Consider the following 27,659-nt stretch of genomic DNA (forward strand, 5'->3'; position numbering starts at 1 on the left):
TTCCAATCCCTGTAAATGCCCCGACCGCTGACAGATTTTTTTTTGTCTGTGTATGTGCAGGGGGGGGGGGGGTTCTCCCTGAGCCGAACCCGAACCGAACCGATATACCTGAACCGGTTCAAGCTGATAATTTCGGTTCAGCGGAGCTAAACCCGAACCGAATCAATATGCCTGAACCCGAACCCGAACCGAACCGAAAAAAATACCGGTTCCGATCCCTGGGCTTCATCGGTCCTTCAAGGCCATGCCATTTATACAGTGTCTTTTTATTCGTTAGATTGCTTTATGAATACGCTGTGAGAGCAGCACAGATGCCATTTGTGCGGTCTGGGCACAAATGGCAGGCCGGACCTCTTTTCGTGTACGGGCGTTTTCGGAACGTTTCGGGCGTTTACGTATCGGGACATTCAGCGAAACATATTCCAGAAGGAAAAGATGAAACCGCTTCGAGGATATTCCGAGTTTTTACTTTCTCGTGCGGCGCAGCGTAACAATGCACTCTCTTGCTCAACTGTCCGACACTAGATTACACGTGTGTTGATACGCACAATATTACCATATTCCGCGTAAAAAAAAATTGCAAATACGTAAACCGAAACGGAGCAAAGCAGAAGGCGGCAAAGCGAGTTTTGTCCTGGAATATGTTTCGCTGAAGGTCCCGATACGTGAACGAACAGTTCCGAGAGCGTCCAAAGTAAAAGTTAAAAGTTAGCCGCTCACTGCTCAGATCATGACCGATGTCTGAAGTATTTTTAGCAAAAAGTAAGTTCTTCGGTGGCGCAACCTGTTTACGAATTTCAGCTGGTTCGACCATTGTGGAGCAAGCAGTGCACCTAAGTGCCTGTACCCACCGACCAGTGAAAATTCTCGAAGAGGCAGCTAACATGTATTCTGGCATGCTATAGTGTTGCTAGGCTTTTTTTCCGGTTAAATGCCTTCCCCGGTTTCACCCAGGTGGGGGGTATTGGGTGCTTTTTTTAATAATGTAATTCATGATCAAATCGGGTGCTAATCGGGAGTTATCGCGCTATTTTTTTTCTGCCTGTCCAACAAGCCGGATGCTGTGCCAATAACCTCAAACCTCGATATAACGAAACTCATGGAGAACATGATTTCATTCGTTGTACCGAATATGTATCGATCCGTCGAGCCTGACGAAGCCAGCAGTGGCAGGGAATAGAAATGATTTTGCTGTACCGCGAATTTTGTTGTGTAGGGCGTTTCGTTATGTCGAGGTTTGATAATATCGGCCAAACATACATGTCTTGTCATTAACAAGCACTACACGTTGTCATATCAAAGTACTTCGGGTAGTTTACTGTTGCATTTGCATGGGTACAAATTACTACGAGATAGTCCAGATGATACCTGGTACCATGGTGTCCAGCCGTACCCGAACCGTTTTTGTCGGGAACCGAACCCGAACCGAAATTTTCATGACACTGTTGAACCCGAACTGGAACAGAACCGGAAAAATAACGGCGACCGATTCGCAACGAAAGTGTTCGGACGGTTCGGAAGAAGCCAGCATAAGAGTTCACGGTCCTCTCAATCTCCGAACGCGGACACACTGGTCTCCATATAACAGATTTTGCAAATTCACCGAGCAGTCGAACGACAACGTATGGTAAGTACGCTTTCAACGTGTTTCAACAAGCTGAAACGCAGTTGCTCTTGTGAGCTCCGCGGCTAGCGCCCCACGCACGCGCTGCGGCGTCTGCTCTCCAGAGGAGGCGCCACGCCGACGCTTGTCACACGCTGGGCTTCCAACGAACGACGCAACCGTCTTCTGCTAGCAACCGCTGTATTTTCTGAAACGTGAATGGCCTGCCATCGTCCGCTGAATGGAGTAGGCCAGTTATGTAGCTCTGTAAGAAAAATGTGATTAAGCAAGCGCTGAACGTTTCCCTTTACGCATGAGCGGTAAAAATTAAACAAGTCAGAAACATGAGAAGTGGAGAAGGAACATACGCAGAACGGTGCCTGTATAATTGGTGGCGGTTTGAAAAATAAATGTAGTCCTGCTTACTGGTAGTGCTATTGTGTTGTGAGACATTGCATTTGTGATGTGGATTAACTGGTACGGCTCTGTGAGCCTCGGACAGAGCAAGGCTGGCAGACTTATTTTTGGCATGCTTATGTACAGTTATGTATGGCGCAGGATCGTCGTATATGTAAAATGCTTTGTGTCTTATTGGGCTTCCTTTACGTGGATGTTGTTGGCACTCTGTGTGCGAAAAAAGTTATTTGGGGTACAGACAGTAGCAGGACAACACAGCTTCATCAGCGTGGACGCTATTTCACCCATTTCTCCGTTCTCTCGCTAATGGGGAGTACCTTGCCACTAAAAACATCAGTGCAGACAACAGCAGTAAGCTATATGGGAAATATAAAAGGCAAGCGTTGAACCGGTTCGTTTTTTGGCACGGCCGAACAGGAACTGAACGTGAACAAAATCCAAGCAACGCGAACCCGAATCGAACCCTGTATTTTTTTTTGCGGTTCGACACCCTGGATGCAACGCGGCTGGAATCCAGAGAGGAAAAAAGTCCAACCCTATAGATTACTACCTGTATTTCGAAGGACCCCTGTAGGTCACGTACCAAAGGGTTGCCTGTGGTTTACCATAATAGGTTCGAAAGGGAGCACGTGACAGTGATTTGTCCTTGTCCGCAGACAGAAATTGCTTCCCGTGACTTTCCGAAGGTGTGCGTAGCTGCATACAACGTGGAGTTCGAAGACGAAGGTGACTGCAAACAACGGCGTGCTTTCTCCAGAATGGCATCTCTGCGGAGAGCGCTCAGTAAGTAGCCAACGAGATGACACCCCAACCTATAGCGTGCCATTCTTTTCCAGACAATATCATACCGAAGGTCGGCGTACTCAGCAGTAAGCTTTCCGGCTTTACGTCTCCTTCTTGACATTGAAGTGATGAGTGAAGGCCATCAATGAGATAATTTTGCCATCGACAGCGTTGGCAGACATCTACACACAGCACACACGCAATTATACCGCACACATTCCTCGTCCCTCTGCTCTTGGCCCTCATCTAGCCCTCGTCGAAGTAATGAGCGTAGGCCATCGATGAGATGCGTTTACTATGGATAGTATTGACATATGAATAGTACAGCACATCTTTATTGATAGTCCTCGTGTCCTAGTCCACGTCTAGCGCCTGTCGAAGAAACCAGCAGGGTGTCGGAGCCAACCGAAAACCGGAACCGGAAACCGAAAAAAACCGCTATTTTGGTGCGAACCGGAAGGGAATCGAAACCGTATACGTTTTTTTCGCTCAGGAGGGAAACCGAAAAATATATTTAACGGTTTTCGGTCCAAGAAAAAACTTCGCCGGTTTGAACTACGGATAGGCGAATGAAACAGACGTCGTGTGCTCTGAAGTCATGTCATGGATACTATACGAAGGTTACCGTTGCGGTGGAATCTATGTCGATATACTATGACCCTTAGGCTCCCTTTGTAATGGTTTATCATTCGCGCACGCACACAGACTTAGAGGTACATGTGGCTCTCTAGCAATGTGCCCTAGTGTTCGTTTTAATTTGATCCCCGCAAACTCTCCTCAACTAAACAGCGACCCAAGGCGGCTGCATAACGGCTTCTTTATCGGTAATGTCGCGCAACGCGTCCCTTGTTTGAGAGCAGCTAAGTTGAATACATTTACGTATACGCGAGGGCAAGCTCGTGCGAAGTGGCAACTCTTTTGTGGACAGGACACGAAGAAAATAAAACGGAGCCGTCGAGCGCGTTTGTGAGTGAAGGTGTTCCTCGATTTGCGTCCTACTCGTGCGGTGGTGCTTGCTGGCAAGACAGTAGCAACAGACATTCGGATGGGACGCGATCGCTCCAATCCAGCAAGAAAGTACTCTACGTATGACATCACGACAAACAAGTCCGTTTGTAGCATGCCCTTCAACAAAGGAGAAAGCCCATTTGAACAGACAGTAGCCTACAGGAACCAGGAGCTACCAATTTCACAGCTGTCTATTAATATTAAATACCATGTATGCGGAATAAATGGGTTTACATTTTGTAACCGGAGCAGAACCGGTACCGGATCGTTTGATGTAACAGGAACGAAAACCGGAACGAAAAACGTTTCGGTTCGACACCCTGGAAACGAGTGTAGGCCACCGATGCAATACTTTTGTTGTGGACACCATTGGCGTTCAGATATGCAGAGGCTCCTATAGTCCTCGGCCTTCGTCCTCGTGCTCTTTCCTTAATATTTCTTCACCGGTTCGCTGGGTTTTTACCTTATTGATACTACACTCTTAAAAATGAACTTCACCACATAGCACTCTCCTAGCCAACCACCATCCCGAATGACAACGTTCTCGCCCCTGATTTGTTGAAAACGGGAGGAGGAGCCTATTTTGTGCCGTGCATAATGGGCACAAAATAGGCTCCTCCTCCCGTTTTCAACAAATCTAGGGCGAGAACGTTGTCATTCGGGGTGATGGTTGGCTAGGAGCGTGCTATGTAGTGAAGCTCATTTTTAAGAGTGTACGTTTGTTATGCGTAATGTAAGGATACCAACACTTTTTGCATAACGTGTATGATGTGACCACCTGATTTTGAGAGGAACGTGTGGTGTTCTGATTGATTCTTCCGAACACTTCTATTGTAGGACGCCGTCGGGGCGGTAAGTACGCAGTCGTTTTCTTAGTCGTTACCTTGGAGGAAAGAAACTAAGGAGCTGCCCTATGCGCCCCTCCAAATGCAAGCAGGCGTGCTGACCTGCGCACGGCATTGTGCTTAGTTGCTCATACACAAGACCTATAAACGTCACGGCAACATGTCATAAAACATGGCGTCCTCTATACTCGTGGCGTATCTTACCTGAATACGGAGGCGAGCGGCGGCCGAAAAACTTGCAACACAAAATCGATCATCTCAAGATCTGTATGCATTGAATCACTAAATTGCTAGAAGACTTGGGACTAATGTTTAGGAACACCGGAATGTCGATTTCTCCATTTGATTGAAATTTCAGCAGCAAATAGGAGAGATCCTTATAGGTACGGGGGCCGCTCCGATCAAGTAATTCGCCAGTGCCGTGTCCCGCAAGCTTTTGTCCTAAGCTGTATGTAAGTCATCGTGACATTGCCTGGCTTCTCTTCTGTTCTGCTGAGCTTTCGCTAAGATTTGTTACGCGGCAAATATAGAAATGCCCCATCACCTTCAAAGTGTTGTGCGAATGGACTCCTAGAAGGCCAGAGGTTTCCTGAAGATTATGTTTGCTAAACGTCCAAGCCTCCGCGCAGACCGCCATAAAACAGGGATCACGTGACCGGGCAACTAGATGGGCGTTGCATCGCCAGGAGCGACCGCTGCAGGAGTTCCACGGCCCGCCGTGTTTATAGCCCTCTCCTTAGTTCCTTACCTCCATGCCCGTTACTGGTATCAATGAAAACGAAACATGATGTATTTTCGTGTGTTCCAGCTTACTATTTCGACCCTTTCAACCCTTCACCGCTTCTTCCGAGTACCGAAAGAATACAACGTAAGGCCTCTGTACACCTATGACGTATCATTCGTGAGCGGAATCTTCATTGCAGGTACATACATATACGGCGAACCATCGTACAAGAAGAAGAAACGAAGGCGCTCATGTGCGTATAATTTTACAGCGTTTTACTTACGTCTTCGGCCTTAGTCGTTGCGCGATTGATGGCGAATTCCGTTGGCGGAGCTGCGTCAAAGTTGTACTGCAGGAAAATACAAACATTGCGCCATTGGCAGAACCAGGTCAGCCGTGCATTTGGGGGAGGTGCATCGTGTATTGCACTGGGGGAGGTGAGGCAAGACATTTGCTCTAAGAGGCAAAAGCTTTTGACACATCGATTTAGGGGAACCGTCATGCGGCAAAACGCGACGGAAGAGAGCACCCGTGTGTTCTAGAAGTAAGGGAGGCAATGGTGCGGAGAAGAGAGTCAGAGACCGTCAGTTCCCGCAGAGGACATGTCACTTTGCACTAGGGACGTAAACACGTACGACAGAACAGGGAAGATTGTAGGAGCTAAGCTAAAGAAGTGCTCGCTACAACAGCTGAATCGGAACTGAAGGTTTATTCGGCCGGGCAAAGCCCGTGGAAATCCGGGTGAATCGGTCAATAGCAGTTAGGAGGTAGCGCTGACCACAGGATACAGGCAGCGGCCAGAGTATATCCACGTGGACATGGTCAAAACGGGAGTCGGGCGGTAAAAACCGTCCAAGTGGTGCAGATGTGTGCCGGGTAACCTTGGACCTCTGGGCGATTCCACGCGAACTGATCCAGCGGACCTGCTCGGCCCTCACAAAACGATCCCAAATTTTTACGAAAATTTTTTAGCAGTCCCTAATAGTGCAAAACGACACACCACGAAACATTTCTTCAAAAAAAAAAAATCTTAATGTGGTGGGTGCTACACACGAGCAGAGTTCGATGCGCTGACGAAAACCGTGCCTGGCGTGAACGGCAACTGCGGCTCATAGAAAGCACCTAGAACTCTGCGGTTTTCTTGCGTATAGAGGAAACTATGCTCTACACAGCGTGCAAATCTCGGTTGTCGTGCTGTAATCGATGCAGGTATACAAAGGCCGGAAGTTTCGCAATTTTCCTCCTACTTCGCGACCATTAAATTAAACCATTAAATTTTAATGAATATTTTTTCCTGCCAAGGCCCCAAAGAATACTTCACCAGGAAAAATCGCCAGACACGTACCTTTCATAGTCATTGCAGGAAAAAGAGGAAGTATGCGATTTTTCCAAAATTCGCTACAATCGAGCGTAAAACACGCAATGAAGAGGTCGGAAGATACGCCTGAAACCAACGCAGTTTTATAGAACGAGCCTTCCTCTACAACATATTAAAAAATCTCGAGGGTGTTTTTTCGTGTACAGGAGAAAATATTCTTTTTGTAGTAGAGGGTATTACGACCACAGTGACCCACGTTGCATGTGTCCAGTGGAGTGCTATATTTGTTTCTTGGGCTCCTGTTTTAATGCTTTTTACTTTCAATTTTTCTCTGGTCTGGTCGGGTTTTAATGAGCAAGCAATATGCTGTGGCACAGACTTCTGCAACGTTACCATAGCCTTTGCTTCTGCACCATAACAGGCCCGCGAAGACGAATGGGAGGCATCTGGTTACCATGTCTATAAATCGCTGAAACGTCTGCGCAGCGTTACGAAGGCCGAACGGCATGCGGAGGAATTCGAAGAGACCGAACGGGGTGGTGATGGCCGTCTTCGGAATGTCCTCGGGAGCAACTGGTATTTGGTGGTAGGCCTTCGAAAGATCGATCTTTGAAAACTTCTTCATGCCGTGGAGGTGGGCCGTAAAATGCAGACGTGTCAGAGGATATCGATCCGGAACGGTAACAAGGTTCAAAGCGCGATAGTCCCCGCAGGGCCTCCAGTCTTCGGTCTTTTGGGGGACCATATGAAGAGCCGATGACTAACTAGCAGAAGAAGGTCGTGGTCCAGCATGTGTTGAAACTCAGCCTTCGCAATTTTCACCTTCTCAGGAGCCAGGGGACGTGGACTTGAGAACACGGGTGCACCCTTGGTTTCGATGCGGTGAACAACAACATGATGCACGGGCTTCGTCCAGTCCGGGGGTTGCAGAAGCGAAGGGTACTCGTGAAGGAGGTCTGCGTAAGGCGATGACACAGAGAGGTGGAAAACGTCACGGATGGCAAATGGCGGCGAAGGAATGGTGAGGATGGCTCGGACACAGAGGCGTGTGCTGTCGTCGACGAGCAGACGACGGGCGACATTAACAGAAAGGCCGAAGTGGTCCAACAGTCCGCCCCGAGGATCGGCTGCGTGACATTAGCGACGAGAAACACCCCCGGGAATATTCTTCGTAGGCCGAGGTTTAGGCGGATAAATTGTTCCTTGTAAACGGGAATGGCGGTGTTGTTGAGTTGGAATGTAATCAGATGGAATAACGGCTCACACCGCCGATCATAGGAGGACGCTGGTATGACACTGACGGCAGCCCCGGTGTCAGCAAGAAACCTTGTCTTGGTTGTGCAGTCGACGACAAAGAATAGGCGACTTGCTGCTTGAGACGGGGAAACGCTGGCTGTCATAATCGGTTCCCGGGGGCATTTCCCGACCAGCCAAAAGGACGTGTGCATCGGATAGCTGCGTCGCCGAAGCGCTCGTGATACCAACACGGAGGTGGGCTGGCACTGTCGTGTGGTGATGGGCTTTGTCGCCGTCGGGACAACTGCCGGGAACGGCGTGAGCGAGAGGATCTGCGTGGAGATCGTGGACGGTTGTCAGGAGAGTGCAGGGCAGCCACAGTCTCGGAAAGGCGCTGAACCTCAGTTCGCATGGCAGCTACCTCTGCCACGAGCTCAGCTGGAGAGGGTGAGGGTGGGTGGCAGTCATGCAGAGGGCGATCCGGACCGCGAGACGGTCTGTTGGTGCCGGAGACTGCGGCTATGCTTAATCCAGGGAGAGCAACCTCCATCACCTTGTCTGCATGCTCAGCCAGCTGGGCAAGTGGCAAACCGCCGGGAGTGGAGAGGACCATCTGGACAGTAGCCGGCAACCTCTGCAGGAACAATTTCTGGAGCAGGGATTCATCAAGAGTGGCTGCTCTGTCAGCGAGAAGGTTCCGCATGGCTCTGAGCAGCTGAGACGGTGTTCGGTCGCCGAGCTCTTCAGCCGTTAACAATTGCTGAAGCCGCTTGCGCTCAGATAGCGTCGTCCGTTGGAGAACGGCTGCCTTGAGGCGGTCGTATGGAGTGGTGCCGGGTGGGCCTGATATGACCGGTGACATCCAATGCGATCTTGGGTGGCAGATGCGATGTGCCTGTACTGGGTCAACTGGTTGGTGATGCCAGCGAGGAGAATTTGAGCCTCAACTTGCTGGAACCAGATGAACGGGCTCTGGTGCCAAAAAGGCGGCAGCCTAACGGCGATGTGGCCCATCGCTGGTGGTGTTGGCTGGATGGCTTGGGCAGGTGCGGGATAGCGGGCAGGACGAAAATGAGGTTCCTCAGATGTTTCTGCGGGATGGCCGGGGTTCGAGTTCTTTTCGTGTCACCAGATTGTAGGAGCTAAGCTAAAGAAGTGCTCGATACAACAGCAGAATCGGAACTGAAGCTTTATTCGGCCGGGCAAAGCCCGTGGAAAAAGGAAGACCGTGATAACGCGCCACGAGAAGGTGTGGAGCCAACTTCGTCGAAGCGGGGCGCCACAGAAGCACTTATTTCACATCTCTCGTATGGCAAAATTGGAGGGTTACAAACAAAATTGGAAGTGCAGTTACATTGTAACAGTAGTACACAATGAAGAAGTTAGGGGAGTACTACCAAACCTTTGGGGGTGCTGGGGGGGTGGGGGGTGGGGTGGATAAACCACTGGCCAGTCCATGTCACATGCTCGTCTTGTAGACCACCTGCGCACGGCATTCATTTGCATGGGCTCATTTTAATAATTGGAGGACACCGCAGCTAAAAAGTATGAACGAAAAGTAAGACGAGCTCGCATGCAGTAGGGCAGTGGTGGGACCCACATCACAAGCATCGAGCTGTATGTCCGTGAGATGTCAATGTGGAGTTGCAACGCAGAATGCGCTCTTGGGCTCGCAGTGGCAGTTCTCAATGTCTATATGCGTCGCAGCGCGCCAAGTGGGAGTTACAGGAAGGGGAAAGGTTTATCAAGCGCCAACGATTTCGTCATGTGCAGCAGAACTGGGTGGTTCCAATCAGCTGTGGTACGGTCTGTACTTTCTAGACACTTGTGTGGCGGCGCATGCACAGGATCTCTACCCTCCTCTTCCAATGTCTCAACGCGTGCTAATGAACGAAGTGAAATCGTTCCTGGTGCATATATAGCCATAGCCAATATCTCATCGGCAATAAAAGCTGCTTAACCAAGAAAGCATTCCAATGTAAGCAGAAGTTGTCGGTGAGATACGACTGCGGTTGAGACCGGTCAGATTCCTCGTTTGATACGGAACAGAATTTGCCTTCGAAAGGGCCCGTATCGATATGCGTTGTCGATAAAAAAGAAAATCCTGCACAGTCATGACTTGGATTCGAATCAGTTTAACAGCTAGTGTTCTATATGCCATTTTATAGGGCATTTTCACAACGGAAGCCACGTCCCTACGAATGCATCGACAGAACCAAGTAAGTTTAAGGCATATCGCAGGTACTTGTAAGCCAAGTAAGCACTTATTTCTTTGTTCTTACGCTTAGCATGTTAACTATTATACCACGGTCCGTGGTTATACTACACTTTTTACTATGCTAGTCTGGCGAGTAAAGCTCTCGCATGAAAGCAACCTGCTTTGTGCTGAATTCGTGCAGCACCCAGCGTGTGCTATTTCAACGCTCCCGCTCCGGGTTTGCCTTGCGTTGCGAAGCACGTGTGCACATATGTCATCTATGACGCTCCGGACTACGATGAAGGAAGAGGGAGCTTCTATAGCGCAGGTATATCACATCCATAGATCGGTAGATTCCATCGCATACGTGATGGAATGTGAGGCTGAAGTACTTAAGAGTAAATGTCTTTCCAGATGGAACGTGGGAGTCCGCATTTGCAGCCGCGGTTGCCAACAGTATGAATTTGGTGATTGGTACGACAGCCGAGACCCTGTTGAATTTGTACTACGAGGGTCCGGTGGCACTGGAAGCTTTCTTGAATTCCATTCTCAACCTAGCGGCGAGAGCAGATGGTCTTCTAGGCATCAGCGTGAGCATCCTACCAGAAATGACGGCTGCCGATGCAGATTACTTCCCGGATGTCATTCGAGTGAGTTGTCAAGACTACGGGCATTGTACCCGTCGACAAATACCAGCCCCTGTTGGTTATCTTGATCTGTCTTGTAGAAAGTACGAACATCATTGGACAACATGCACTTGGCGGCCATATTTGTAGTATCTCCTGCTGCTATGGACAACGCTGACCTGAGGAAGCTAGTCGCCGAGTAAGTATTTCTACGAGTCGTCATTCGGGAACTGAACGCGGTTATAGCAAAGTGTTTTAGCTGTGGGATAAACGGAGCAGTGAGGTCGCATTTAACGTGACTCAAAACCCTGTCTTATTCGTCAAGCTGCCTATGGGGGGGGGGGGGGGAGGGGGTCACCATGTAAAACGTTTTCCTTTTGCGGTGTATTGCCACTGCGGAGTCAAATTTACAAAACACACACGCACGCACGCAGTCCCAGGAAGCAGCCGCGGACACGATCTTCGCGTGACGTCCTCCTCCGTTTATTCCTTCCACGCCATGCTTATACCCGCCTGAGCTACGGAAGTCAACGCCACGAGTCACGTACCAGAAGCACAGGCTGCGTGAGGACGTTTCCTCATTCACCGGTACGCTCTTTCAAAGAGTGAAGGATTTTTGAAAGGTGCGCGGGAGCAGAGCTGTCGCGCGCCCACTGCAGGTCACGCGGGTTCGTCATTCTTTCGCAAGAAAAAAAGAAAAAAGCGAGAGGGAGGGTTACCTCAGTGCTCCTCTGAAGTATCACTAGTTCTAAATGTCCTGTATTCAGAATCATAGGGGATTCGTGTTATTCCAGCCAGTGGCGTAGCCAGACCTCCAAGGTAGGGGGGGCTCGATACGAAAACTCGCCCCCCCCCCCGCTGATCCTGTGTCGACAACACACACATTCTTGTGCACACTGCAAACTGAGGAAAAAGGAACGAAAATAGTTGGTTTAGAAGTTCACAGTACGATTACATGTATAGGCTGTCATGACCAATGAGGTGGTGTCACGAGATTGGAAGTATTTTGAAAAGTAACATGAAAAACGGTTAGGAGTGGTTTTCATGTTACGTGTGTGATTCCCTCTTCGCGGGCTCCTTGACAGTGTTTTATTTTTTTCCCCTTTTCGACGTATTTTGAAAAGCTCATACTTTGAAAGCCATTCAAGAGTGCTTCTTAGATAGACGCCATGAACTGTAAGAACGATCGTCACACTGGTCCCCCCCCCCCCCCACACACATATATTATGTTCTGGGATTTGCACGATTTGTGTGGGTCGGTCCGTGGCAGGTAGGGGGGGGGGGCTCGAGCCCCCCCTAGCCCCCCCGTGGCTACGCCACTGATTCCAGCCCACGTGTCTGACGTTGTACTTTCGCTAACTATTGCTTCTCCATTGATGCCGAAGTATCATAAAGTTAATTTCGCGTTTCGAGAAGTATGACGTTATTCGCGCCTAGAAGTTTGGGAGTCGCCCCCTGGTGTTCACTGAACGAACCTTGTCGTGGGGATGTCCCCGGGCAGTATTCTCACATTGCATTGCGTATAGAGGCATTGCACGTGTTAGGGGCTGTCCAGCATTGATAACCGCATTTTTATTCCAATATGACAGTTTTTACTGTAAGTAACAGAAACGAAACCGAAACGGGGATCCCCACCAAGAGACGGCACAGTGGCGCCCCTAGTGAGGGTCACTAGGGGCGCCACTGTTCGCGTTCGCATCACCGCGTTCGCATCTGCGATCCGTCTGGCAACATTTGCTCCTTCGAGGTCGATTTCCGTTTACTCACCACTGCTCCACTGCTGCTGGGAGGCTTCCAATGCAGCGCGGAGAGCAGAAGGTGCGCGCTCTGCCTCTAGGCATTCTCCGTGACGTCACCTTCTCTTGCAAAATCCGAAGCTGGTTCTTAGGAAAGTTAGTGGAAGCGTGTAATGTACACTGTCAGAATTTGTTTCGTGCACAACCTCTTTCAACAACGTTGATATACAGGGTGTCCACGCTAACTGTGAACATATTTTTTAAAAATATGTATAACACTTTTTCCAAGATGAAATCATTGCAATATAGCATATGCTGAAGGGCACTCCTTAGCAGGGCATTAGCAAAGTCCAAAGGCAATGTCTTAATTAACTTTCGTTAACTAAGTTTTTAATTACAAACGCCACAAAGTTGTCCCAATGAGAACATCTGTTCCTTTCGGTCACCTGATATCGTAGCCGTTTCCAGAACAAAAATCCGTTCGATAGAACGCCCGCAAAAAAATCGTGAAGGAACGCCATTTTTTCTTTATTTTGTTCATTGCGCTTCTTAGAAGACGCGTCTTTCTTTCACACCCAGTGTAAGAGGGAGAAAGAGCACACTATCGCCTCTCGCGTCCTGGAAAAAGATTAAAAGGAAACAGAAAATGCAACCCAAGATAAGGCCAGTTCCGATAGAGTCACCCGATACATTTCTTTTTGTTTTGTTTCCGTAAGTTAAATCTCATCTTCGACGCATGAGGCGGCACTGTGCTCCTTCCCACTCTTCCGTTGGGGATGAAGGAAGTCTCCGAAGATGCGCAATTAAGAAAATAAAGAAAAAAAATGGTGTTCCTTCACGCCTTGGGAAAAAGTGTTATACGTATTTTTTAAAAAATATGTTCACAGTTAGCGTGGACACCCTGTATATAATAAGAAAAAGATACATGTTTTTTATGGGGAACACGCAATTTTCAGTGCGGCAGACACGATCGTGTACGCTGGCAACGTCGTTGCCAGAACGGTTAAAGGAAATGTCAGTACGATCAACGGCGGCACTACAGGACTTCCCGGAGGAATCCTCAGGAGTGAGGAGAAGAATAACGAGTACAAAAAATTTCCCGACGGAGATGCTCCAACGAAAGTATGAAATCGGTAAGCAGTAGCACGTGGCCTCCGACTAATGTTATCACGGCGCAGATGTCGTCCATGGACGGGCTTCTGGAGTTGTTCCAAGCAGACAGCGATAATTCCTCGCTGTGCGTGAGCATCAACTTGGCGGTCTACGAGTGCACGGACGACGGCTGCAGGAAGGCCAGCTATTCTGATGTAGGAACAATTAATCAACTCCGCAATTTCACTCACTTATCTTGCAGACCTGCAACCTTGTTGGCACCGTGGATCCAGACTATTCCACAATAAGAACAAAGGTTGGGTCCTCCGTCTTCATCTATGACGACGAAACAACGCTCTTTTCTAAGGTACGCTATCCGGTGGTCTCAGCAGGAGCGGACGCCTCTTAGTGCAGCAGGCTTCTTGGAACCGAATGGTGCCAGAGCATTTGTCTGACTTCTACTGGTTGCGCGTGACGACGTCACAATTTCATACGTAGCTGAACTACTTCCGGCAACTGTACCCGTTCGCTTGCGTTGCTCTGCTGAATGCTGATGCGGAGGATCACGGTCGCACGTGTGGGGCGAGGCTATCCTTCTCTCGACTGGCTCAAGCTCGAAACATGCTGGGTATATAAAGTGTATTTGACGGCTAACAAGTGTCGCAGAAAGTCTATGGTGACGTCATTGCTAATACGGCAACGTGATTTAGACTTCCTGACTGCGCTGATGCTATGTAGCGGCTCACCTTCTGGTTTCTGCACTGCTTCTAGTATGAGCCAGGAACATTTGCTAAAGATATTTCCAAGAAGGCGATGATAGTTCTTAATCCCGTAATTGTTGCATGTTACATACTATTTGAAAGTTGCAACGTTGTTCCATCCGGAGCATAGGTACGTGGCCGACACAAAGGACTGACTGGATGTTCGGAACGCACTGTGCAGCGCCAACGCCCACGTGTTCATAGCATGAGGTAGCACAGAGGCAGAGTGGTCAAAATGGGTGTGGGTGCTCCTCCTGAGAACAATTTTGTGTATCCATGAACTTCTGTGCCATAGACTTTCTGGCGTACACTATTTCACTCTTGAATTCAACGCGTACGTAACAAAAACCTCTTTGTAGATGGTGGTGAAAACATCACTTCGGGTGAGTCGAATATCTACGTTGGTCGTTTACCCTGCAGAAGACACCGATGAGAACTACATTAATGCTCTTCAACTGTTACAGTTCCCCTTCGCTGGACAACAACAGAAGCACAAACAAGAACACCAAAGATAACGAGTGCAGTGACGGTACCGTCTTTTAAAGACAACGTGCCAGTCACACAGAGCGGATCACCCGCCCTACATACTACGTCGGAGACTCCACGGAGCACAGTCTCACCTGCTGGAAGAGCAATGCCATACTCAGAAGGTACACTTGTTGCTGCCGATAGTCTCTCGTCTATAAATTCAGTAAACTTTCCTTCGTTTGCAGGCACTGAATTCTCCGGTACGCACAATGGTAGTTCAGTTCCTTCGTACAATGAGGATGTACTTACACTGCTTCTCGTTGCAGCCACATTGATCTGCCTCTCTGGACACGAAGCCACGCTTGCTGACGTAACGCGTATTCCTGCAAACCTCTGCAACTACATCGTGTATCCTCCAGGCTCTTATGACCACCGACGGCGCACCATTAAAGCTGCAAAGCCAACCGGTTCGTACCACTGTTTTTTCTGCAACTGTGCCTGGCACGCTGTCGTTTTGCAGATGGGCATAGAGGATCTCGCCTCGTGCTCACTTTGAGCCGATCCAGCTACGTCGATAGATGGGTGGTCAACGCAACTGAGCTCGTTGCTTTCACAAGCACCCTGTTAGCCTTTATACGGAACGACCAATGGGCAGCTTTTGGAGTATTCCTCGAAAATCCTAACTATACTTCCAATATAATGGCCGTACATTCGGTAAGGCCATATATATGGTACGAAATGCCATTTCTATGAAGACACTCAATGTACGCAGGCCGTCCTAACAATGCTGAGGCAAACCAAACCGACACCGTTTCAACTGGTCGTAGGCAGCGTCCCGCTTCAGGACGGGAGGGCCTTCTTCGGACTAGTCCTGTAAGAATTCTGCGGTCTTCCTGTACAGCTTCTGCTCAATAACGTTGAATGTTCTGCAGCGGTGCAGACTTGTTCGTCATGATGACTCAGCATATCACAAGCAAGCAGTGCACTGTTGAACCTCCGACAAGAACCCCAGCCTTGCGTGCTTTCATCGCTGACCAAAGCGACGTAAGAACGCTTGCAGGGTCATGTAGCCCCTCTTAATGAATATTGTTCGTTTCAGAACAATTTTCCTTCTCTTATTTATCTTTGGCGAAACTCGGGGGTACTACGCGGTCTTATTTGCGCCCCGATTAATTTGGGTGTGTTCATTTACCAACTGAAAGGTCCAGATTTTGGGAACACGGGTGACCATTGTGTCATGGAAGCACATGAAAACTACGCTCAGGTAACAAGCCAGAATTCAGCTGACGATCCATGAAGCTCATGGACTTTGGTTTTCCAGACGTGTAACAAGACAACAACCACGGATGCAAACGCTGCCTATTCCTCCACTTCAACGCACCTGACGACGTTTGAAAATGAGGCTACAGTAGTGCTTCGGGTAAAATGTTCATGTGATATTCACGTGTCAAACGGCGCGTCGATTTCTTTTGGTTACAGCCCCCTGTATAGTTACCAGGTGACAAGGTGGCAAGCACGTCACATATCGGTCTATCAGCGTCCGCATGCGACATTTTGATACGGAACGGACTCCATAGAAAATTACGACAGAAATCGTTGTGCAGATTGTCAGTGAAATGTGACAGGGTTTATGAGCTTACCGCGGGAATTCTCTTACTGTGGATAGTAGAGGCCTGTGGAGACTAAAGTAGTCGATGCAATCAGTAGCTTGTCTATGACCCTGACGAAGACATTATCTAGTGTAACACTTCCCATACGCGCTGTAGGGATATTATCGGTAGAGACCCCCCTCATGCGTGAGACGCCGGACGCGCATGAAGCGGATCCGAGAGAACACAAACTTTTCGCTTACCTCGTTCAGGGCCGGCGGCAGGTGAGAAGGCTTCGCGGGGTACACAAAGCCGTTGTTGCAGGACAGACAAGGAATCCTGCCGGCGGACAACGCCGTCTTACACGTTGCGCACATCATAAGCCCGTCTACCCGTTCGTGGGAAACACCGCCTATAGGGCACAATCAGGGAGCTTCAGTGCTTCACAGCGCCGACGTCCGCCTTAACTACAAGCGGTCGCACAAATGGGCGTTTCCATGCGAAACGATGCAACGGCCCGGCCCTCACAAAACTATCACGAATTTTGGCAGTTCCAAATAGTGCGAACCCGTACGAAAATTCCGGATGAGCCAGACACGAGCCCAGATACAGGCCAGATCCGGTCTGAACTGGATCCGTTCATGGCAAATCCTACTATATCCGGCTTTAACCGTCACGTGCCGGACCAACGAAATGTCCGGGTACAAAATAGGCAGGCCGAATTAGGGTCAGATCATAGGAAATCCGACTCTATCCGGCTTTAGCCGACACGTGCCGGAGTCAGTACCAGACTCGCGTATAGAAGGCACCATTCGGAACATATTTTCAATGCGGAAACCTTAAAATACATTGAAATGTAAAAACCTTAGTGTAGTCGACTTTCCAGTCGACTGTAATTAAAGCTTGTTGTGGGATCTTTCATTAGGTACGTCGAATGAATGTTACAATGCTTTAGCCGAATAATTTAGCCAAGAGAATTTGCAACATTTCCAAAATGTAGCAGCCCAGCCCCTCGCTCCAACCCGCTAATAAAAGAACATGCCGCAGTATAAAGTCAAAACGTTCATTTCGTACACTAGCAAAAGCAATCTAGCACAAAGTAATAACGATAAACTACACACAATTGAGAATGACAAGGCTGAAGGCTCGTACTCTCCGTTCTTTAATTTGCAACCTTTGGGTACTTTAGACCTGTGTAACTCAATCGCTACAAATTTACTTGGGCGACAAGCAGATATAGTCCCCAGAACCCTTATATATTTCTTTAGGGCGTGTAGCACATCGATGATTTCAACTGTGAACCTTCCGTGGTAACTGGTATTACATGAGCAACCTTGAATCCTGAGTCATCATGTCCTCTATAGGTAACAGTCGTTTTACAGCAATAGACACTAAGTTCGCTGAACTGATGAAAAACCTACTTACATGTAAAGCACTTCTAGTCATTTTAATAAAATACTTATTTATACTTTTATACAGCACACACAGTCACTAAAACAGACTACTAGCAGTTACAGCTTTGCAATTAAGGTGCACCAAGGCTTGGAATGAATACTATCCCAGCGTGGGTATCCTAAAAGTACATTTCTGTCATGAGGAAATTCAAGACAACACGATTCATTTCGACAGTGACTTTTTTTATTTGTGCAAGATATCAAGATATCGAAGGAAACAAATCTGGCCTGATCATATTAGCGGACCTGGAAATGTTAAGCCCCCAGGGGGCTTAATCGCTTCATCGTCGTTACGGTCGTTATCAGCTAACGAGCGGCGGGAAATTCAAAAAGATGGGCACGTGACACATTGCGCGTGACGTATCCCACGCCCTTCACGTATCGCGCGAAGAGCCCTGTGCACGTGTTTTGTCACATGCCCTTCTCGAGTGCTCCGCCTCTCGTTAGCTCCTAACGCGTGCAAGTGATTAGGACGTCAGATCTGGAAATCACCCAATTCCTGATCGGAACCAGATCTGACTTTTTCGTAAGGGAAACGACATACCACGAAGCGTTTCTTCCCGCATCTCAATGTGGCGGGTGGTAGATACGCGCGAGGGTCGCAGTGCTGATGGAAACCGTACCTGCCGTGAATGGCAGCTGCGGCTCATGGAAAGAACCTAGAACTATACGTTTTGCTTTCGCGTACAGAGGACACCATGCTCTACACAGCGTCGCAAATCCCTGTTGTCACGCTGTAATCGGTGCTGGTGTACACAGGCCGGAAGTTTCGCAATTTTCCTCCTGTCTCGCGAACTTTTTGTGGAAAATCAAACCGTTAAATTTTAATTAATATTTTTGTTCGAAGTTGTCAGAAGTACTTCAACACGTAACTTTCGTAGTTATTGCAGGAAGATATAGGGCAAGTATGCAATTTTTTCAAATCGCTACAATTTTCGCTACAATCAAGCGTAAAACGTGCAATGAATGGCCGGAAACAAGGTCAAAAACTTCACCACCCAGTTTTGCAATACTTTATGTTACAGAAGGACGAAGACTGTGGAAACCTTGCAGAGGTCTGTGCTACGGGGTACATGCAAATCGAAACCCAACCAGACCAGAAAAAATTTGAAGCGTTTAAAGACAGAAAACCCCACCGAATATACGCAACGTAGGTCAATGTAGCCAATGGTCTTACTACCAAAAAATTTTATACAGAAAAACAGCCTCGAGATTTTATTATATGTTGTACAGGAAAGCTTGTTCCATAAAAGTGCGTTGGTTTCAGACGTCTCTTCTGACCTCTTCATTGCGTGCTTTACGCATGATTGGAGCGAATTTTGGAAAAAGTGCATACCTCCTTTATCTTTCCTGCAATAATTACGAAAGTTACGTTGCCTTGCGATTTTTCCTGTTGAAGTATTCCATGAGGCCTTGGAACAAAGAAATATGGATTAAAATTTAACGGTTTGATTTCCCACAGAAAAAAGAAAAAGAAAACGTGAAATAGGAGGTAAATTGCCTGTTTACACCACCACCGATTACAATGTGAAAACCGGGATTTGAGACACTGGGTAGAGAATGGTTTCCTCTATCCGCGAAAGGAAACCATACACTTCTAAGTGCTTTCTATGAGCCGCAGTTCCCGTTCACGCCAGGCACGATTTTCGCCCGCGCTGCGACTTTCGCGCGTGTCTAGCTCCAGCCACATTGAGATATCGTCAAGAAAAATAATAACGAAAGAACGAAGCACGAAGTCGGAGTAACTATTTAATACGTGAGCTTTCGGGCACAGCCTGCCCTCTTCAGACAAAAGAAGCAGTTAACATTGAAGCAGTTAAGACAAGAAGCAGTTAAAACATACTCTCTAAGCAAAAATGGTAGCATTTCCTTCCCAAACTGGTAGAACGACAGTAGTTGCACCATTTCGTGTCAATCCACGCGCGCCTTCTCCTCCGCGAATATAGTCGTCGGCGTCCCTTTCCCTTGCTCCTCTCTCTCACGTTTGCTCTAAGAAAGTAGAATATTCCTATCCAAGCTGGTAGAACGACAGTTTCTACTCTGCCGCTATACCGAAAAGGTAAAATTGGTTGAAGTAGAAATGTGGTTAAGTAGAAATACAGCTCTACCGAGATGGGTAGAAAATTCAATCTTTTTGTAAGCAATGTTTTTAGATGGTAAGAAACGTATCGTGGTACGACTTTTCGCACTATTAGGAACTGCAAAAAAAAAAAAAAAATGAGTTCTTAAAAATTCTTCAATGGTTTTGTGAGAGCCGAGCAGGGCCGTTGTATCGTTCGCGTGGAACCACCCCACATTGTACACGCCGCGCGAAATTGATCGTTTAGAAAATATTTCCCAAAGTACTTGTCGGACACGTTTGCGATCTCTGCTCGGTCGCCGCCCCGCAGCCGGTGTTTCGGCTGCGGAAGCACGGTACCTCGTGTTTCCCGCTTGCGTTGTAAACGTATTTACCGTCCCTCGTAGGTTTCACGAGACTTCCTGGGCATCTAGTTTGCACTGTGAATGAGCCGGTCTCGGTAGCTCAGTTGCTCACACTCACCGTAGTTTTGGCGCTCTATGGCCTTTGTTGCCTTTGTGCCATTAAACCCATAATCCATCCATCCAGCTCAGTTGATAGGATGTTGGCCTGCTGATTCCAACGCTGTGGGTTCGGACGCGGTTGCGGACGCCAGAAACTTAGTGGCAGCGTACAAGTTGTGTTGACTGGCCGTCTTCTGCGAGGGATGTTAAATACGATGTGATGTACGTCGAGAATTCAGGCCTCAGGTGGGCAAAATCTGGGGTGGGCAGGTGGGCCTTAGTTCTCAACGTGATACGTCTCTCGTTGGCGTGCAGCTGAACCCTCCTTTGAGCAGTTGATTGTTAACCAGGAGTCAAAGGGGTGTACTTCATATTTGTGGTCGCAGTTTTGTACAGATTATAAATGTCGCACTGATGAGCGTAAGGTGAAAGACATTTAAAAATAAAACGGATGAACAACAGAAAATGGAAGCATTAATAAATGAGTGACACTTTCGTGCACAAGTCATTCCTGGCGGCGCGCTCACCGATTGTCCTGGTTCTGCTGCCGATGATTGCAACGTCAATACAGGACTGTTGTTCGACGATGTTCGCCGCTACGAACAGAAATAGGTTAATGAAATAGTTAATACAGTGAACGTCACCGTCATCTCTTTCACACGTGAAACTTCAGTATAATGCGGTCGCTTTTCGGAGCAGGGTGTCGTTGACATCGTAGCAACGAGGATCCCGCAGACGTGGCAGAAGGCACTATCACGATCTTGTCTTTTGCAGATGCAGGAATTTTATGACAAGATCCCTGACCCTTGCGTGGCTGCATTCTACGCGGATTCCGAAGACTCTAAGGGGTTGTGCACACCAGCATTCTCGAGACTCAAGGCCATACGAGCGCGACTTGGTTTGTTGTGTTATTCATTCCCCAATGCATTTTAATATTATCTTCCTTTCAGACGAGTACGGTGTCTCCAATTCAAGTACGGGATTGAGTAACTTCACCGGGACAACTGGTGGTGATGAATTGTGTACCCGCGTGCACTCTATTCTCACCCGATTTGATTCCACAGGTACACCAGGAAGTAAATCCTCCGGAAGTGCTACAGTGACAAAGCCATCTGCCAGACGATTCAGCATGCATCCAACGTCATCCAGAGCAACGAAACCGAGCAGAACTACTACCGTGCAACCAGTGGTATCCAGAACAACATCTAGGGACGCAATGACGATCCCAGAACACACAAGTGTTCCACAATTTGGAAGTAAGGACATAGACAGAGTGCGCGGAAACTGCAAAACAAGATGGCGAGCTGGATTACGGTGCGATGTGGCGTCATTCCTTCTCATTCTCGCTCCTCTCTGTTGCAGATACTCTCCTGTGTTTCATGTCACCACCGTTGGCAGTTTATGTCAACTTCCCTAAGCTCGTCTGCGATGTCATCATATACGACGCACTCTGCCTGAGAGGCGATAGACACGAAGTAATCGGTGCGTGTTTGTTTTATACAAAATCTCGGACTATCTAAGAATTATACTCCATCAGATGCCGAATGGAAGACCTTCTTAAACATAAGGAACACGCCCCAGACTGAACGCGAGAAGTTCGCTGCAAACCTGGACAGCGAGTGCCTTGTGAATGCAACAAACACTGATAAGGATGCTGTTAAAGCTGTGGCCATGGATGCAGCATCCTTGCTTACCACTTATAATTTATCTGCTGGAGCCGTGGTCGTCCAGGACAGTCGGCACGAGTCTGCCGTGCCGTATACTATCCTTTTGCAGGTGAGGTAACTAAAATCGTTGTATGCGACAAGAACTGTGTAAAATACTTCCTGCACACATTTTAATTGTGCTAGAGGGACGGCTTCTCTTCTGGGCTCTTAGGGGATGAGGATGTAAGCACGACTTAATTTGCACTGCCGGTCACACGATGTTAACTTCATGGAGGTGTAAAGCGCTCATTACTGGAATAGTGTACGTGACAAACTGGTGCAAAAAACCCACACCTGTAAGTAGCCAGACTTCTTAAGAACGTCCTTCGGTTCTTCGGTTAGGTGTCGGTGGCTTGCCATCAATCCATCATGAGCGACGTTTCGGGCTGAGGGTACACAGGCCTTGATTTACCAAGGTGGCGTCGGTTCCCTCAGTTCAAGCGCAACACATTTATGTAAGTCCATGAAAGCTTGCAGGCCTAGATGAAAATTTTTGTATTCGCAACAACTGCAGGTTAGGAACTGTGTGCCATTGGGTGGAGCAACTCTAATAAGGGGCGAGGAGGCGGCTCTAACTCGAATTGTCTATACCGGGTGTTTCAGTTAAATCCCCGGGCTAAATAATTCGCCAACGGGTGCACCAACTGAATAACTTTCTTTTTACAAGTATCTGTCAGATACTACCTACAATCTGCACACCGTGCGAATGAGTGGGAGGCGCTCATTATCTAAACAAACATTCAAAGTGTTTCCTAAAAAAACATCACTTCTGAAGCTGGGCGCTGTCGGCATTAAAATGGGTACTACCTCTTTTGGGACCTTCAGTGGACATCTTTTAGAGAAAAAGCTGCCACAAAAGCGGGTCATTTGTTGCAGTAATTAATTGGTTTCGGCTTACATATTTATGTCGCGGCTGGTCGCAGTGAAGCGCAAAAGGACGCTCTTCCACTCTTAATCACCAATGAATCATGTCCTTACACCAATGAATTACATAAATGAATTGCACCAATGAATTACGCCCTTTTGCACTTCACTGCGACCAGCCGCGACAAAGCAGATTAACAGAAACATATTAATTAGAGCAACAAATGACCCACTTCGGTGGCAGATTTTTCTCTAAGAGGTGTCCACTGAAACTCCCAAAAAGGGATAGCACCCATTTTAATGCCGACAGCGCTCTGCTTTAGAAGTGATGTTTTTTGCGAAACTCATTGGAATTTTTATTTAAATAATTAGCGCCTCCCATTCATTCACACAGTCCGCAGCTTGTAGGTGGTATCGGACAGATACTTGTAAAACAAAGTTCGTCGATTGGTGCATCCGTTCGTGAATTATTATAGCCCGGGAATTTAACTGCAACACCCGGTACATCCCTGGTGTACTGTACACAAAAATTCACACTTCACGATACATTACAATGTAACTTTTGACAGATACCAGAGGTCCATTCCCACGCCCTGTAACTCCTGCTTGCGTTCGTGTACCTTTTGCTCGTTGTTTTACTTTATTTGTGGCTCGTTTGCGGTTCGCGAATTTCTTGCGGCGCATTATCTGTGCCATGAAACCGTGTCTGACCCGAAATGTACAGTTTGCCGTCATGGCTGGCCAAGTATACCAATACACCGCAATGCTCATGTATCTACCTTCTATGTACCTTCTATGTTCCTCTATCACCCTTTTATGCGTCTGTATCTCGCTCTCACTTTTCTGTCGCCTTTACAATCACAGCAATACCGGTCCCGAATGAATGAGCTTAACACGGATGGTACACTGATCTTCGGAGCATCTCCAGACTACCTTACGAACAAGATCATTTTGAAGACAGTTCTCCAGTAAGTTGCTTACCACCTAAAAATTTTCGCTACTGCAAACTTGTCCATTTGTACCCAGAACTGTGGACATCCTGATCTACGTCAACCATCACACCATCATGAAGGATGAGCTGTGTAGAGTGAGCTACCCAAGCGGCATGTTCTTCGAGAACGAGGTATTATCTTCAACTGCATTCTGTGAAACATCTCAACGAATTGGCGTTATCTGTTGTTCTTGTATTGTCGACTGTCCCCTATGTTTGTCCTTGTAGAATGACCGCGCCCTGGAAAGCATGCAACAGAATCAAGACAAAGTAGTTTGCAAGTCGGTCAGCATGGCGGTCTTCCGTTTTGCCTTAGAAGGAACGAACGACACCTTTGGCTCTCGATGTCGGCAAGAGGTCGTGGACAGTTATGGACAGGTAAAGATGAGTTGCTGCACGCGGTTGCTTCGTGGCTGTTAGGTACGTTTCTGTCCACACAGCTGTACTATTTTGCTTTAATGGAGCCATCAATGCACCTGCTAGAGTTGTGTCCTTTGCAAGGAACTATACTGAGCTCATTGACAAGTCCATAAGAATAAAAGGACCTGAAATTGCCATTCCTCTTTGATGACATGATCTCTCGTGCCTTAGGTTTGTCCTTCGCCAAGAGTCGGAGCAGAAGACGAGCCTGCCTGGTTTCCCATCCACTACAAGGACAGGTTCAACCTGATCACCTACGAAAGTGAGATGACCCTCCAGGAAAAGGTTAGTCCTCACACAAAACAAGGTAACTGCCTTATCCCTCACGTTCTGTATCTTCTGCAGATCCTGACACTGCGGAAGTCAGTGACACGCGCTTGTATCGCTGCCTTCCACGTCGAGCTTGAAGCAGCCACAGGGATTTGTCCGCACCGCCCTGGCTTTTCCAGGATAAAGGGAATGAGAAACGTCCTGGGTACGACACAAATAATAACCGCAATTTATGACCCATGTCGTCTCTTGCCTTAATTTTCAGACAATCCTGTAGATTACGTTCCTCCGAACGTACCCGGTATGTTGTGCTGAGCGTGTAATGTGATGAGGAATTTGTAATTTTTTTTATCCCCTTTCAGATCACGAGACAGGGACAACCGGTAAAGACTTATTTGTCGATGCGTTCATTATGTTCATGTGTTCAACGAACGCTCCCTAGGTACCGTTTCAACGATTTCGGGCTATAGAAGGCTCGCCAATGAACCGAGTGCACAAGGTATTATTGTCTCTGTAGGTATCTTATCATGAGCACCAACAATTTATCTGCATTTCCAGCTCGGCTCGTCTGCCTCGTCGCTCCACCTGTAAAGTCATTGCAGGATTACCCGTCGTACTTGTGCGATTACATCGTTTACCAGAGCTTGGGTTATGATATTTCATCCAAACATATGTCCTTGCCAGGTATATTTTGTATGTCGCTCAGAAGCCGTACATCATCTGACACAACGGGTTCGCAGACGAAGTATCTTGGACGGGGTTCTCGAAGATGAGGAAGCCCCCTTCAACAAGGCTTATGGTGTCTGTTGACAGCCAGTCCGTCGTCAATGTAACAAGAGCAAGTGCCGCCAACTCCTTCGTTAATGAAGTACAGGTCTGGCTCCAGAAACACCACATTGGAGGCGTGGGAGTGATCTTCGATTCTCAGGAAGATGCTCTGCATGCTCACCAAACATTGAAGGCGAGTGCACAATGCAGCGTTGCCTGTACTCCGACGGAATCGTAAACTACCGCTCTTTCCTTGGGAATCCCTGAGGAACTAACTCTGTGGATCTATTCTGTAGATCCCGCGTGCGTTTCGATACAAAGATCTCGCCCAAAAAACAATTTGGTGCTAAGTCTGAAATTACAGCTCAGTGCCCCGTAGAAACGTAATAGAATGCGGAAGGAAAGTGCTCCCTTCTATGTCTATGTATCAAGTAAAGCAGTAGCAAAGCAACAAGCAAAAAAAAAAAAAAAAAAAAGAGGAAGAAAGAAGAAAAAAGACTTGTCCACGACAATCCTGCAGCCCAAATAGGGCCTGCAATGCTTAGTAGGGCAAGGCCTTCTCGTAAACTAGGGCCACCGAAGGCAGGCTGTACTGTCCTTGTTAGGTGGATGCGCCCAAAATGCAATACTGCGAACATACCTGTATTCCTGTCTTAATAGTTCACATAAATGATTATCCGGTACTGCAGGTCCTCCGCGAGCGCCTCGACCAATACGAACAGGGAACATACGTACTTCTCCTAGGAGCCTCTGCTGCTCTTCCCGTTCAGCTTGTTCAGTAAGTGTTGATATCTCACATCGTACGTACACTCGCACGTGAACCTCGTTTAGGTTGGCCCATACATTTGTGTTCGTGACTAACCACGTTCCGAGCGCAACCTCTTGTAAGATCAGCTACCCATCCGTCACCACGCACATGTCGACACTGGTAAGCTTTGCCCGCTGTTGCCTCGCTTTGTCAACTGCGACCGTACATTTCAGTCGGAGCCATTGCTGCTGGCAAAGAGCCTCAGGGAAGTGGCAGGCAACGTGAGCGTCTGTCTCTCTATCAACCTCGCCGTCCTGGTCTTCTGGCAGGAGAATATTGACAGGACTGTCGGTGCAATGTGCAAGCGAGGCGCAGAGACTGACTTCGCTGAGGTGTGAATTGCAAAAATGTTTGGCCTAGTCCCACCTACCATTATTGAAAAGTTAACTTACAAGGTAGTACAGAGTGTCATTGTTGAGGGCTGAAGTTCTCGGAATGAAAACACGTGCGCCTTGTGAGTCTGCAAAGGGGAGGGAAGTGCGCATGGTTAATGCGCACGTCAGCCTCCTACTGTAAACAACGGTAATTAGCCAAGGCAGGCTACATTTAAGGGCAAGCACGAACATGTACGTGCCCAAGAATTAGGGACAAAACGTAAAGCAGGCTTCACCTAAAACGGCTCCCATAGAGCCTGTGTATTCTGGAACGAAAAGCGCGTGCTACATATTCCGCTGGCAGCGCTTTGCATTCGTTCTCTAATGGCATCTTGCCTCTGCGAGGACAAAACTTTTGAGCATTTTTTTGTGCATGAATAGCGGCATCTTCAAGGTTCCATTCGAGTTCCAAATTTTGAACCTGTAAAGGAGCCTTCAATCGCCCCACGAACGCGTAGCGGCGAAGCCTACGTCCAAGGCCACGCGCAACCACAGGTTTGGGAAATGGCTCGCCGCAGAAGAGACTACAACAGATAAAGAAGACAAACAAAAAATAACAATACGAGGAGCAAATATTTGTGTGTTACTTCACGTGGTAAGGGTACAGGACATAAAAAACTAAAAACTTGACAGCTGTTAGGAGAACTAACATCGTTGATGTTGTTATAAAGAGCAAACGTGTGTACATTATGGCTGTTACGAAGTCTGTTGGTATCTGCTAAACAGTGAGCAATCAAACAAAACATAAAGGTGTGGTCGGAGTGAAAGTCACAACAAAAACAACAATAAATGATGACGATGAGATGGGCTGTTTCACTGCGGAGGTGCGTACCCTACCCCATTGCACGTGGAACATTATGTGAAGATGATGAAGGAAGACATGTACTACTTTGCATAGGAAAATGTGATATCTGAGGTTCCACGATGTGCTAGGGTTGTCAAACCAAGTTTATCGAGGGTAGGTTCATAATTATAGACACCACTGTGGCGGTCATAGAGAATGTACAATGACTCCAATGGATTCGATGCTGTCATTCGGTCAATCTCTTATCTTTGAAAATTAGTGAAGCTAATTAAG

At 47.8% G+C, this 27,659-nt stretch overlaps 1 protein-coding gene across 4 annotated transcripts in view; it reads left to right on the top strand.

The window, feature by feature from the left end:
* Positions 1-2,680: 2,680 nt before the first annotated feature.
* LOC135388216 (uncharacterized) overlaps positions 2,681-27,659 on the top strand; it is a 33,747-nt gene continuing 8,768 nt past the window's right edge. The window contains exons 1-40 of one of the 4 annotated variants that reach the window (XM_064617617.1): positions 2,681-2,803; positions 2,857-2,889; positions 4,649-4,663; positions 5,465-5,524; positions 5,580-5,633; positions 10,103-10,153; positions 10,334-10,459; positions 10,546-10,781; positions 10,859-10,956; positions 13,450-13,615; positions 13,672-13,800; positions 13,848-13,952; positions 14,084-14,213; positions 14,706-14,729; positions 14,811-14,996; positions 15,060-15,086; positions 15,141-15,281; positions 15,335-15,528; positions 15,587-15,687; positions 15,747-15,858; positions 15,914-16,078; positions 16,136-16,234; positions 21,155-21,278; positions 21,331-21,390; positions 21,445-21,636; positions 21,743-21,862; positions 21,918-22,156; positions 23,815-23,918; positions 23,977-24,073; positions 24,170-24,319; positions 24,533-24,646; positions 24,707-24,836; positions 24,897-24,932; positions 24,994-25,014; positions 25,074-25,130; positions 25,190-25,315; positions 25,372-25,592; positions 26,089-26,177; positions 26,231-26,327; positions 26,381-26,539. In XM_064617617.1, coding sequence (XP_064473687.1) covers positions 2,779-2,803; positions 2,857-2,889; positions 4,649-4,663; positions 5,465-5,524; positions 5,580-5,633; positions 10,103-10,153; positions 10,334-10,459; positions 10,546-10,781; positions 10,859-10,956; positions 13,450-13,615; positions 13,672-13,800; positions 13,848-13,952; positions 14,084-14,213; positions 14,706-14,729; positions 14,811-14,996; positions 15,060-15,086; positions 15,141-15,281; positions 15,335-15,528; positions 15,587-15,687; positions 15,747-15,858; positions 15,914-16,078; positions 16,136-16,234; positions 21,155-21,278; positions 21,331-21,390; positions 21,445-21,636; positions 21,743-21,862; positions 21,918-22,156; positions 23,815-23,918; positions 23,977-24,073; positions 24,170-24,319; positions 24,533-24,646; positions 24,707-24,836; positions 24,897-24,932; positions 24,994-25,014; positions 25,074-25,130; positions 25,190-25,315; positions 25,372-25,592; positions 26,089-26,177; positions 26,231-26,327; positions 26,381-26,539 — 4,413 coding nt within the window. In that variant the 5' untranslated portion in view covers positions 2,681-2,778. The remainder of the gene's footprint in view (positions 2,804-2,856; positions 2,890-4,648; positions 4,664-5,464; positions 5,525-5,579; positions 5,634-10,102; positions 10,154-10,333; positions 10,460-10,545; positions 10,782-10,858; positions 10,957-13,449; positions 13,616-13,671; positions 13,801-13,847; positions 13,953-14,083; positions 14,214-14,705; positions 14,730-14,810; positions 14,997-15,059; positions 15,087-15,140; positions 15,282-15,334; positions 15,529-15,586; positions 15,688-15,746; positions 15,859-15,913; positions 16,079-16,135; positions 16,235-21,154; positions 21,279-21,330; positions 21,391-21,444; positions 21,637-21,742; positions 21,863-21,917; positions 22,157-23,814; positions 23,919-23,976; positions 24,074-24,169; positions 24,320-24,532; positions 24,647-24,706; positions 24,837-24,896; positions 24,933-24,993; positions 25,015-25,073; positions 25,131-25,189; positions 25,316-25,371; positions 25,593-26,088; positions 26,178-26,230; positions 26,328-26,380; positions 26,540-27,659) is intronic. The other 3 variants (XM_064617618.1, XM_064617620.1, XM_064617619.1) reach the window with 3 other exon arrangements.

This window comes from Ornithodoros turicata, chromosome 3, assembly GCF_037126465.1.
Source record: "Ornithodoros turicata isolate Travis chromosome 3, ASM3712646v1, whole genome shotgun sequence".
Lineage (NCBI taxonomy): Eukaryota > Metazoa > Arthropoda > Arachnida > Ixodida > Argasidae > Ornithodoros > Ornithodoros turicata.